Below are 10,639 nucleotides of genomic sequence, written 5' to 3'. Positions count from 1 at the left end.
CGACACCGTAATAAAGTGATACGCCAAGAAATATGGCAAATTTACACTTGATATATAAATGGATCACCCCACGAGAGCCACTCCCATCTAAAATGTTGTACTATAAGGAACACTTCTTGCACTTCTCTCAGTTAGGTTTTATTACACGACCAAGATATATAGATACATTCTTATCAAATGCACTAAGGGTTGCCATTGGACAACTTAGGATATCATCTCACCAACTTGAGATTGAGAATGGTCGGGCTAATAGAGTCCCTAGGGAGGAAAGGCTATGTAGGTTGTGCCACATAGAGATAGAGGATGAGTATCACTTCACATGCAAGTGCCCAACTTATGCCGAGATACGAGTGGAATACCAAGACATATTAGGACCCTCTCCCACCCTCTCCAAACTATTAGATACCCTGAATGTAAAGAGACTAGGTAGGTATATCTTAGAGCTAAAACAACATAGGGAGAATAAATTACAAAGTGTTAACCATAACCCTTTTACTATTCATCAACTTGTAACTAGTGTAATTTTTTAGGAACAATGGGAGACAATGAATGTGGATACACTTACGCCGTTCGGCCTCTCTCTTGAGGAAGCCGAAACGCAAAGAACAACCAAATGCCCTCGGATGTTGGGCTTCAAAACAAGTCGACACGGAGTAGAAAGGATTAAGAAGATAAGGGAACGTGGTTGGGGTGCCTTTTACATTGGGGCCACGGGCCACATCCACATCGAAACCCTTTGACCTCCCACTTCTCTTCGAGAGACTTGGATGGAAATGAAATTAGGCCTAGTATAACATCATTTTCATTGTAGAACATGTTTGTTATTTTATTTTAACTAGAACTATTTAGCTTAAAACTCTATTTTTATTTTTATTTGTTTACTTTCGATGAATGGGTAAATATCCCATTTTTTTTGTTGTAAACCATTTGTCTCATGGGCCAATTTTGGCCTTAGAAGACGTTAGTTAATATATCTTTCTTTCTTTCTTTCTCTCTCTCTCTCTCTCTCTCTCTCGTGTGTGTGTGTGTGTGTGGGCGCGCGTGTGTGTATTATGGATAATAAAGGAACCAAGTGGAAAAGTTGGGAGCTCCATTTTTTTCCCCTGCACTGCACTCGTCACTCCATCCCTTGCATTTCTCTGCTTCTCTCTCTCTCTCTCTCTCTCTCTGTCTCCCGCGTGTTTAGGGTTATAGGTTAGCCTTCTCTTCCTTCTGCCTCGCCTTCGCCTTCGCCTTCTCCTTCTCCACTCTGGTAAGGTAAGCCGAAGAAATATCTTCCACGTTTTCTCAGAGTATTTCGTTCGTTATTTACATTTTTTCCACGTGTGCCTTTTTTGTACTTCCATGGAACCTATGTTGGATTATGCAGGTAGAAAGAAAGGCCAGGAAAGTGTTGTGGTGCAGTATTCTTATTGAGAGTGGGGAAAGCAGAGGTTCGGTCAGTAAGAACATTTCTAGGTTTTGGTTTATCTATTCATTTACAGATCCTCAACACATCCCTAACAGCATTTTCTTAAGAAAGAAAATAGACGAGGTCGTAAAGCTTCAATAAAGCTACATTTTTTAACACGAGGAATGGGGCTAATAGTATCCTAGTTTTCTATCACATATATAAACTGAGCATTGGAATTTCTTCTTAAAACGTTTATAACAATATTTATCGTCGATGGAAAACACACCTAGTAGTGATGTCGAGATTATCTCGAAGACTCTTCAAGTGGAACACAAAATTTTCTACTTTGATCTCAAAGAGAATCCTCGTGGACAATACTTGAAAATATCTGAGAAAACCTCGGGTTCTAGGTCGACTATAATTATACCTGTCTCTGGTATCAATGCATTTGTGGATCTATTCAAGTATTATGCAGCTGGAGATAGTGGCAAAGAGTCATCTCTTGAGAGTAGTGAGGTCCAACTTGACACAAAGGTTGTTTTCTTCTATCTATGCATTGTATATATCTTTACCTTCTTTGCTTGTGTTTTTGATGTGTTGATATATATGATGGTTTTCTTCCTGCATTACATTCTATATATTTTACCTTTCTGAATGTATTGATATAAATTTATTGTATTCATACAGGTGTTTTACTTTGATGTGGGAGAAAACCAAAGGGGACGGTTCTTGAAGGTAATAGTTAACTTGGAGAGTTCAGTAATAGTTTTGATTCATACTTTAATTATTGAGAGGTTGCAAATAGCTGCTCTACCTAGTTATACAAAAAATATATACTATATACGATGTACGTACACATTTATGATATTATATACATGCATATATCGGACAATGTGCATATGCACGCAATCTAATAAATCTTTTTATACATGTACGTGTACGTATTATATGTATACAAATGCATATACATCTACATGTACTATGTATACCTATATATATGCATATTAAATGTATACATACATGTATAAAAAATTTGACACCAAGAGGTGTTATTTCTATTTGTCATTATGATATCATTTAACAATTTTTTCGTTCGTATTCTTCTTCTATTTGTTACTTGGAACTCTTGAAATCAGAAAAGACATATGACATTGCATAGACACTGGAATAATTGAGGACTGATGGTGCTAAGACTGAAGGAGTCAAAGCTGACATGCCCAGGACCAGCATGCATTTGGTAGAGTTAGCGTTGGGCTCGAATGAGTGTGTCTAATAGTAAAGTTGTGGCTTGTAATGCGAGTGTAGGTTAGGTGTTACACAAGGACACCTAAAAGACATAAGTGAGTAGAGAATGGTTTTTGAAGAGATAATCCTTGTTGGGTATAAGGCCCAATATTTCTCCATTTGTACATTTGCCTTTCATACTATAGCCCTCTTGAGAGCTTCTAAGGCATATTTGGGTCACTTGGCCGGTGTTAAATGGCTCAACTGCCCTAAAAGTACATTCTAATAAAACAATATACTTTTGCTGCTTAATACAAATCATTAGTACATGTCCTTCCTATCCTTCAGTGTTTTCTCTGCACCTCAGCCATTTTCCCTCTCTCTCTCTCTCTCATACACCAAGTTCACTTTGACACATAGTAGCAAAACAAACCTCTTGAACTCCTCCTTTCAAATGGTAATAGGACAATGCTATATCATTTGCGACAAAGGTATTGCAAACAGAAGAGTGCTGCTACTGGTACAATTCTCCACCAACTTCAAGCTTCTTAGAGAAGTTTCATTGTGAGAATCGGTCAAAATAGGAGGAATCCTGTAGATACTTGCTATTTCTAGTATTCCACAATAGGAAAACTTTGTTTCAGTAATATATGCATTCAATGCAAATTATTCCTCGTGGTGCCTAGGATGCTCTCACATGGTTATTTTCAATTAATAGTAATTATTCTAATCATGATTAAATTTGGGATTTTTAGAATTTTAATTTGGAAATTCGTTGACATATTTTGGAGTTTATTTTTTGCAAGCTTTGATTTGTGAAGGGATGCAGGGCATCCTATTTCAGAAGTCGAAGGTCAAAGTAGTGGTTGAGCTAATGTAGTTTGTTGAAAAGGTAACTCAAAATCTAATACAGAATAGAGAAGTAACAGTAAGAGTAAGAGTAAAGGGAAGTCTGATGTTTATACTATCACTGTGGTAGCAAAGGTCACAAGAAGCTTGATTGTAGGTGCTTTAATAAAGAACTTGAACTTAGGAAGAATGCCATTGAAAAGAAGAAGGATGGGAAAAGGATAATCTGATCATGCAAATAGGCAGTGAGAAGGCCACTTTGGTCTCTAATGTGGTTATTAAAGAGCCATAGCACCACCTTTAATAGCGCATCATGGAAATTGACAACAAGCTTCTTGACTTGTGGTGAAGGCTAGAAAGAAATGCATTTTGCATTCTTTGGAAGGAAAGACCTTATCAAATGAATTTATTGATGTTGCAAAGGTTGTTTCTCATGTGGAGCCTTGGCAATAACAAATTGAACCATACGAGCAAAAATGATTGGATATCTTTTCTTTTCTACAAAACATTTGTGCCAAGGGCATTAAGCTTGAATTTTGTAATGATAGAAAATACTCTGTGCCACTTTGTCTTTATGTGATGCTTCCACAGCCATGTGCAAAATATGTAGATCACTACGAGTGACATTATTGATGTGTTGAATTGAATTTGAATTGTAGACTCAAGTGCCTCATTCTATGTGAATCCTACGAACGAGTGTTTGGGCACTTTCTGGGTAGGAAATTATGGTAATGTCTATTTGGGCAACAAATCAAGCTTGCACTATTGACGGAATAGGCTCTGTGCTTCTGGCTCTTAGTGATATCGAAGAAGTTGTATTGAATGAGGTCACATATGTATCTAGCATTTGGAAAACAAATGAAAATCCTATTACTTTTGTGTGTTACGCCGGAAAAGTCTTTCGATCTTGTGCATTGAGATATTTGTAGCATGCTTTCTAAATCTATGGGGGTTTGTCTGTATTTTATTTATTTTGTCGACGATTTTGCATGGGGAATGTTTGTTTATTTGCTGAAAAGCACCAACATTGTGAAAACCTAAATGTAATGATTGCATGATAAACAAGTAGGATTGGAATTCATTTATGTAGGAGATGCAAGCAAATGGCTTGTGCATGACTTTCTTGGACTGGCTGATGTGCTCAGGAAGGGCGAGGATTTCCTTATGGGCAAGCAATATCGAAACTCTTTTTAAGCTGGAGGGTTAAAATACTTAAAGATGGTGATGACTGAAAGTGGATCATCCTACTTTTGACTATAGATGATTATAGTATGATGATGTGTTCTAATTCCTTAAGGACAATGATAGGATTTTTGAAAATGTAAAACATCACATTGGATGGTGGAGAAGAAATCAGAGACAGAAGTTGAAATATTGTGGATGAATTGAGGTGGAAAGTTTTTCTCGAAGGAGTTCATGGAGTGTGCAGTTCACATACTCCAGAATGTAAAAGGGTAGTTGAACAATGAAATCAGACCATTGTTGAGACGATGTGTATGCCCAAAAGATTGGAATTTCCCGTTTTCTATTGTGTTGAGGTTGTTTGCACCTATTTTTCTAAACCCGCATCTGGAGTTTCTCATTGGTGTGTACAGATCAATTCTCTAACATCTTATTCATGTTTAGGCATGCTAATATGTCATCATTGTCATTATGTAAGAAACCTTTTGTGATACATTTGAATATATTTAGTTAACTTGAACACCAAGATTAGGAGATACATCTTTGTTGGATATAATCTAGAGTCTTAAGGCTACAAACTCCATAATCTGGTCGGAAAGGATGTAATCACTCGAGATGTAGAACCTACTAAAAGTCTACATAACTCAGATAATGGAAGTTTTGAGACATTAGAAAAGTATGGTAACAAACTGGCAAAAGATGAAAAAAGAACATGAGATGGAAGGCATAGATGAAGGTAATGCTGAGGATTTGGTGAGTTGAGAGTAAAGATTCTATGATCCTGTGGAAAGAAGGTCCTTGAAGATCAAGAAGGGAGCAAGGACAATGGGAGAATGAGATGAAGATAATGAGGAACCAAGTTCGGTGAATGTAGCAATGAAGGATCTAAGGTAGAAGTAAATTAAGAAGTTTGAGATGGAGAGTATTTCGAACTTTGTTGATAGACCACACCAGGTCATCAAGATGAAGTGGGTCTAGAAGACTCAAGTACAAGGTTTATGGGTCCATAAACAAATTCAAAGCTGGAGCAGTGGTAAAGGGTCTATGCAAAATAAGGGAGTGGCTTTTGAAGAAATGTTTGCATATACTGCAAGGTTTAGAATGATTGTGGCATTCCTAACATTGTCCGAGACTTGGAAATCTGTAGTATATGAAATGGATACTAAGTGAGTGCTGTTTAATGCATATCACAAGGAGCATCTACTCATGGAGTAACCATCAAGTTTGGGAATTGCCTGATTTAGAAGGAAAGATTCTGTAGTTGATTTATATATGAGCTAAAACAAGCATCAATGGCCTGTGATGAGTGGATTGATGGATTTCTCACATATGGCCAATTTAGGAGGTGTCCAGTGGATACAATCCTTTAGGTTATAAATTGAACAAACAATGATTATTGTGTTGTATGTGGAGGATCTAGTCCTAAGTTGCAGCACATAACAGTATGTTGGTTTATTTGGATGAAAGCATATTTCCGAATTCATGATAACTGATCTGGTTCTTTTGTGCTTTTATCTTGGATTAGAGATGCGTCAAAGGAACAAAAAAGTATTTGTAGCTCAGATCATGTATGCCTGCTTAACATTTGAGGCATTTGGAAAGGACTGCAATGGAAGTCTCTGTTCATACCTATAGATCTTAAGCTGAAACTACTGAAGAGTGTAAACTGAAAGATGGAGAGAGTTAAAATATCGGACTCTGGCCGGGAGTCTCTGTGCAACCCAAGACATACTTAGCCTGTCTTGTGGGAGTGCTTGCAAAGCTAACAATGGACGGAGAAAATCAAATTGCAAGCCATGATGCATGTGTAAGGTATTTGAAGGTTACGGTTGGATTCAATATCATGTTTGGCCAATGGACTAAGTCGATTAAATGTTATGATTCTGATTAGACTAGTGATCTGGATGCCCTAGATCTACTCCCGGATATTATTTTTCTCTAGGTTCTGGGGTGTTTTCTTGGACAACAAAGTGCAACTGAATTTCTCCTTGTCTTCAATGTACATAGAGTACAAGATGGCGATATATGAGGGATGTGAATTAATGAGGCTGAGAAGCTCCTAGCAGAAATTAGAAGGTTGATTATGGGGAGCTGGGCTGGATAGCATGCAATAACCCCAAGTGTACAGAGCTGATTGTGAGATGAGAAGGTTACGCTGAATATTGTGCATTGGTGGTCAATTTTGTGGATTTCTTTACAAAGGCAGCAATCGGACAGAACCGGGTGAAGTTACTGAGGAGAATCCAGGTGGGATAGTACTGACAATGGAAGTGAACGCCTACGATGAAATATGATACACTTGTGAATGGGTAAAATTGGCAATGATACATTCCAGAAGACAAAAATCTCCAGCTTACCATTTGCAAAGCTTTTTTGATCCATGTTCTTGTGACCATGGTGAACAGAGGAAGTTGAGAATCAGATATTTGGCTTCGTAATAATTTCTTTTAAGTATTTGTAAATTAGTTTGTTTAGACAAACTGAAAGTAAAGTGGTGTCATATTGTTCCCTTCTATATTTTTGAGTTGTTGACCAAGGCTGTGATTATTCCTATCTAACGTAGAGAAGAAGTAATTGTTATATTGAATGATACAACATAAAAAACTTCTATAAGGTGTCTTTGTATGCAGGTGTCTGAAGTAACTCGCAATCGTAGTACAATCATTGTTCCTGCTGGTAATGCTGAAGGAGAAGGTTGGGCAGCCTTCCGTGACATCCTCATAGAGATTGATGAGGCCCAACATCTACTTCCAACAACTGACAACATATCTGTGAGTGGGTTCATCAAGTATTACTTTGAAAGCTTGACTGTTGATATTTGGTATATTATGGGGGAATGCGGATAGTTTTCTGTTTGATTATGTTTTGGAGGATACTATATGGAGTAAGTATTTTGGGTCCACAACATTTCTGTTTCTATTTATTGGGCCATAAATTCTTCTGATTGTTTCTGATATGCTTTGTTTGGCAATGTTCTCCAGTATTCATTTTCCACTTTCAAACAAAATTTCTCAAATTTCATTCTTTTATTTATAATACCTGTTACATGATCAAACAGTTTCAGTCTCAAAGTCTTAAATGTGTTGCTTGGTTAGTTTCCAAACACTATTATAGCCTTCGCCCCATAAACCTACTCTCTCTGTTACATGATCAAAGAGTTTCAGTCTCAAAGTCTTAAATGTGTCACTTGGTTAGTTTCCAAACACTATTATAGCCTTCGCCCCATAAACCTACTCTCTCTGCTTGCGAAAATGGTTCTTTCATGCTTATTGTTGTGAAAGTGTTATGCAAATTTGTTCCCTGGTCTTAATTGGTTTGAGAAAAATCTCAAGCCTTTGTCAAGTTTGAGCTTAAAAGATGAAATCCTAAAATTTGGCCAATCTGTTTCATTTTCTTTCCACTGATTTTTCTAAAGTCTATACTCTTTGCTAGGAAAATGGTGTTAGAAGAAAGGATCCAGGAAAAATAAAATGATCCAATTAGAGTTATGTTCAATACACATGGCAAATGGATTTACTATAAATGATTAACCAACTTGTTTTCTTATTAGCTATTTGAATATCCTGCTAGATATATCAAGCGGCTTTCTTATTTTCTATTAGATTGCTCAACTACCTTGCTTTCTTATCGTCATTTAGAACATTCAACTATGTGTCTCAAATGGCATCTTATAATGAAGCAGGATTTATCCTTGCCAACTGAGCACACAGTGGTGCAACATGCCATCAAGCCTGGTGCCAATTCTCAGGTTGCTCCCCCTGCAAGTGCAGATGATGGCTCGGTGTTGCCGCCATCTGGCAATGAGACAAGTGGCACTTTTTCGAAAATTCTTCGGGCAGAGCAGAAAAGATTCTTTTTTGATCTTGGATCTAATACGCGGGGTCAGTACCTGAGAATATCGGAGGTACCAAACGACTAAATTCTTTATGTGAAAACATATGCTTTATCTTCCATATAAATATGACTGATAATTAACTGTGAACATATTCTGAAGTGGTAAATTTTATGCTTTAGAACGTTGTTTTGAATTCAATTATAAAGAGATTTGCCTAATAAAAATTCATGTTTTTAGCTTCATATAATGTATACTAACACACTTTTACCTTAAATCACTTTCTATTATTGGTGGGTTGAAGTCCGATGAAAAGAATCTAAAAAGCATTCTAGTATGAGATTAGCAATTGGCAACAGTTTGGGAGTCTAAAACTCAAAACCATTCAAAAAAAATGTGAAACTTAAACTGAACCACTAAACTGTTCAAATTGAACTGTCATAGGAATTTCCAAGCTCAAATTTAGTCTTTAAGCTGTGGCTCGGTTTTGGTGTAGACCAAGTTATCAACGCCACGGCATTTGCACACTCAAATTTTCACCCCTAACACTTCTATGAGTTTTCACCCCTTATCCTATATTGATTCATACAAACAATCCTGAAAATGTTCCAGAATTATTAAAATTTAATATTCAAGGAAGTGTCATAATCTTAAACCGTAAGTTGTTTATACTATTTAAACCGCGGTATAAAATCATTTAAACCGCAAACCATTAAGCTGATAAAGGCTGAAATCAAACTGAACTGTTGAAACCCCAAACTAAACTGAACCAAAATTGAACCTGTTAATAAATATTCAAACTTCAATTGAACCGAATCAAATCGTTTGAGCCATTAAGCTGTTAAATCATAGTAGATGTGGTTCGGTTCGGTTCAAACCGAACTGTACCGATTGCTATTTGAGATCATGTACACTTACCGCTTCGTTAAGGCTTTTCTCCTAAAGAAAATGCCCTTATACATTTTCAATCCACAACCCAAGTTTTGAAAATGATGGCTGTAGAAGGCCAGCCTATTTTCAGTTGATTATTCATGTCATTTAGTTATCATTTCAGGCCCATCTATCTTGTTATGTCAATGAGGATTATCTTGAGAATTGGTGATAAATATTTTCTAAGTCTTCCAGAATTGTAACCTGATTGGACAACAAGAAGGATATTCGGGCATTTTACAATTTAGCGCTTGCATAAGTCTTCAAACATCCTTACAGAGGCGAACTAACATCAGTAGTATGTTTGCACTGATATTGTTTGAACCTACCTTTAGAATTTGAAATACACCTCAAAATTTATGAGAATCTTCATGAGTGAAAACTTCAATGTAATTGAATAAGAACTTTCAGATTCAGAGTTGTTTAGATCTTCTATAGCAGAAACCTTCAAATATTTAGGTATTTGCTAAATAAACAATTCCTAAAATTTGAACCTTTTTCATAAAATAGTTTTTTTAACACTTCTGGTACTTGTTTTGTTGGGAAATGTAGGTCACTGGTGCCGATCGTTCGGCAATCATTCTTCCAACATCAGCATTAGAGCAGTTTTATGAAACAATTGGTTACTTTTTGGAGACAAGCAAAAACCAAGTTGGATCTTCTTCATCATCAGGGATGAGGGCTCGCCCAATGCGAAATTGGAATGATGGTTAGCTTTTTGCTTTTATGAAGGGACAGGCGATAAAAGAAAGTTTAGTTCTAAGATTTTGAAGTTTCGGGTGTATGCTTTTTCATGTGGGTTTGGAAGAGAGAAGCAAGATTTGCTGATGAAAAAAGATTTAATAAGAGGTGTATATCACTCAGTATGATGGCATATTGAACCAGAATAGAGGCTCGGTAGCATCTGTATCTACTCTGACAGTCTATGTTGGTTCATTTGGTTTTATTATCAATGCTGCATGCGTTTATATTGCATAGGAACACTGCTGGAATGAGGTCTTTCTCTTTTTCTTTTATTTATGGTGGTTTCTGTGCTATATGTTTTGTGGGGGTTGTACTTTTGATTCATATTCATTGATGCATATATGATATAAATACTAGAAATAATTAAGAATACTTAGCAATACATTGTTTTTTGAATCTGCAGCTGCAGAAATGCCTTAAATCCCAGAACCATATCATTACAATTATACAATGGCAATTAATGTTTTTAACATTTTGGATGTATA

General features: G+C 36.5%; 1 protein-coding gene across 1 annotated transcript; it reads left to right on the top strand.

Annotated features, from left to right (window-relative positions):
• Positions 1-1,136: 1,136 nt before the first annotated feature.
• On the top strand, positions 1,137-10,383 carry LOC147860231 (purin-rich alpha 1). Its single transcript, XM_087324360.1, has 6 exons — positions 1,137-1,257; positions 1,370-1,927; positions 2,081-2,128; positions 7,279-7,419; positions 8,331-8,552; positions 9,963-10,383. The coding sequence occupies exons 2-6, from the start codon at positions 1,667-1,669 to the stop codon at positions 10,122-10,124; spliced, it is 834 nt and encodes a 277-aa protein (XP_087180486.1). The 5' UTR covers positions 1,137-1,257; positions 1,370-1,666; the 3' UTR covers positions 10,125-10,383.
• The last annotated feature ends 256 nt before the right edge of the window (positions 10,384-10,639 follow it).

The sequence above is a fragment of the Azolla caroliniana genome, unplaced genomic scaffold (genome assembly GCF_043228905.1).
Source record: "Azolla caroliniana isolate FFs.n. ecotype wild unplaced genomic scaffold, voAzoCaro1.0.p SCAF_9, whole genome shotgun sequence".
NCBI classification, from domain to species: domain Eukaryota; kingdom Viridiplantae; phylum Streptophyta; class Polypodiopsida; order Salviniales; family Salviniaceae; genus Azolla; species Azolla caroliniana.
This window is presented reverse-complemented; position numbering and strand designations above follow the sequence as displayed.

Coding starts and splice junctions, on each gene's coding strand:
- LOC147860231 (XM_087324360.1), top strand. CDS start 1,667: ATGGAAAACACACCTAGTAGTGATGTCGAGATTATCTCGAAGACTCTT. Junction 7,420..8,330: donor CAACAACTGACAACATATCT/GTGAGTGGGTTC, acceptor ATAATGAAGCAG/GATTTATCCTTGCCAACTGA. Junction 8,553..9,962: donor AGTACCTGAGAATATCGGAG/GTACCAAACGAC, acceptor TGGGAAATGTAG/GTCACTGGTGCCGATCGTTC.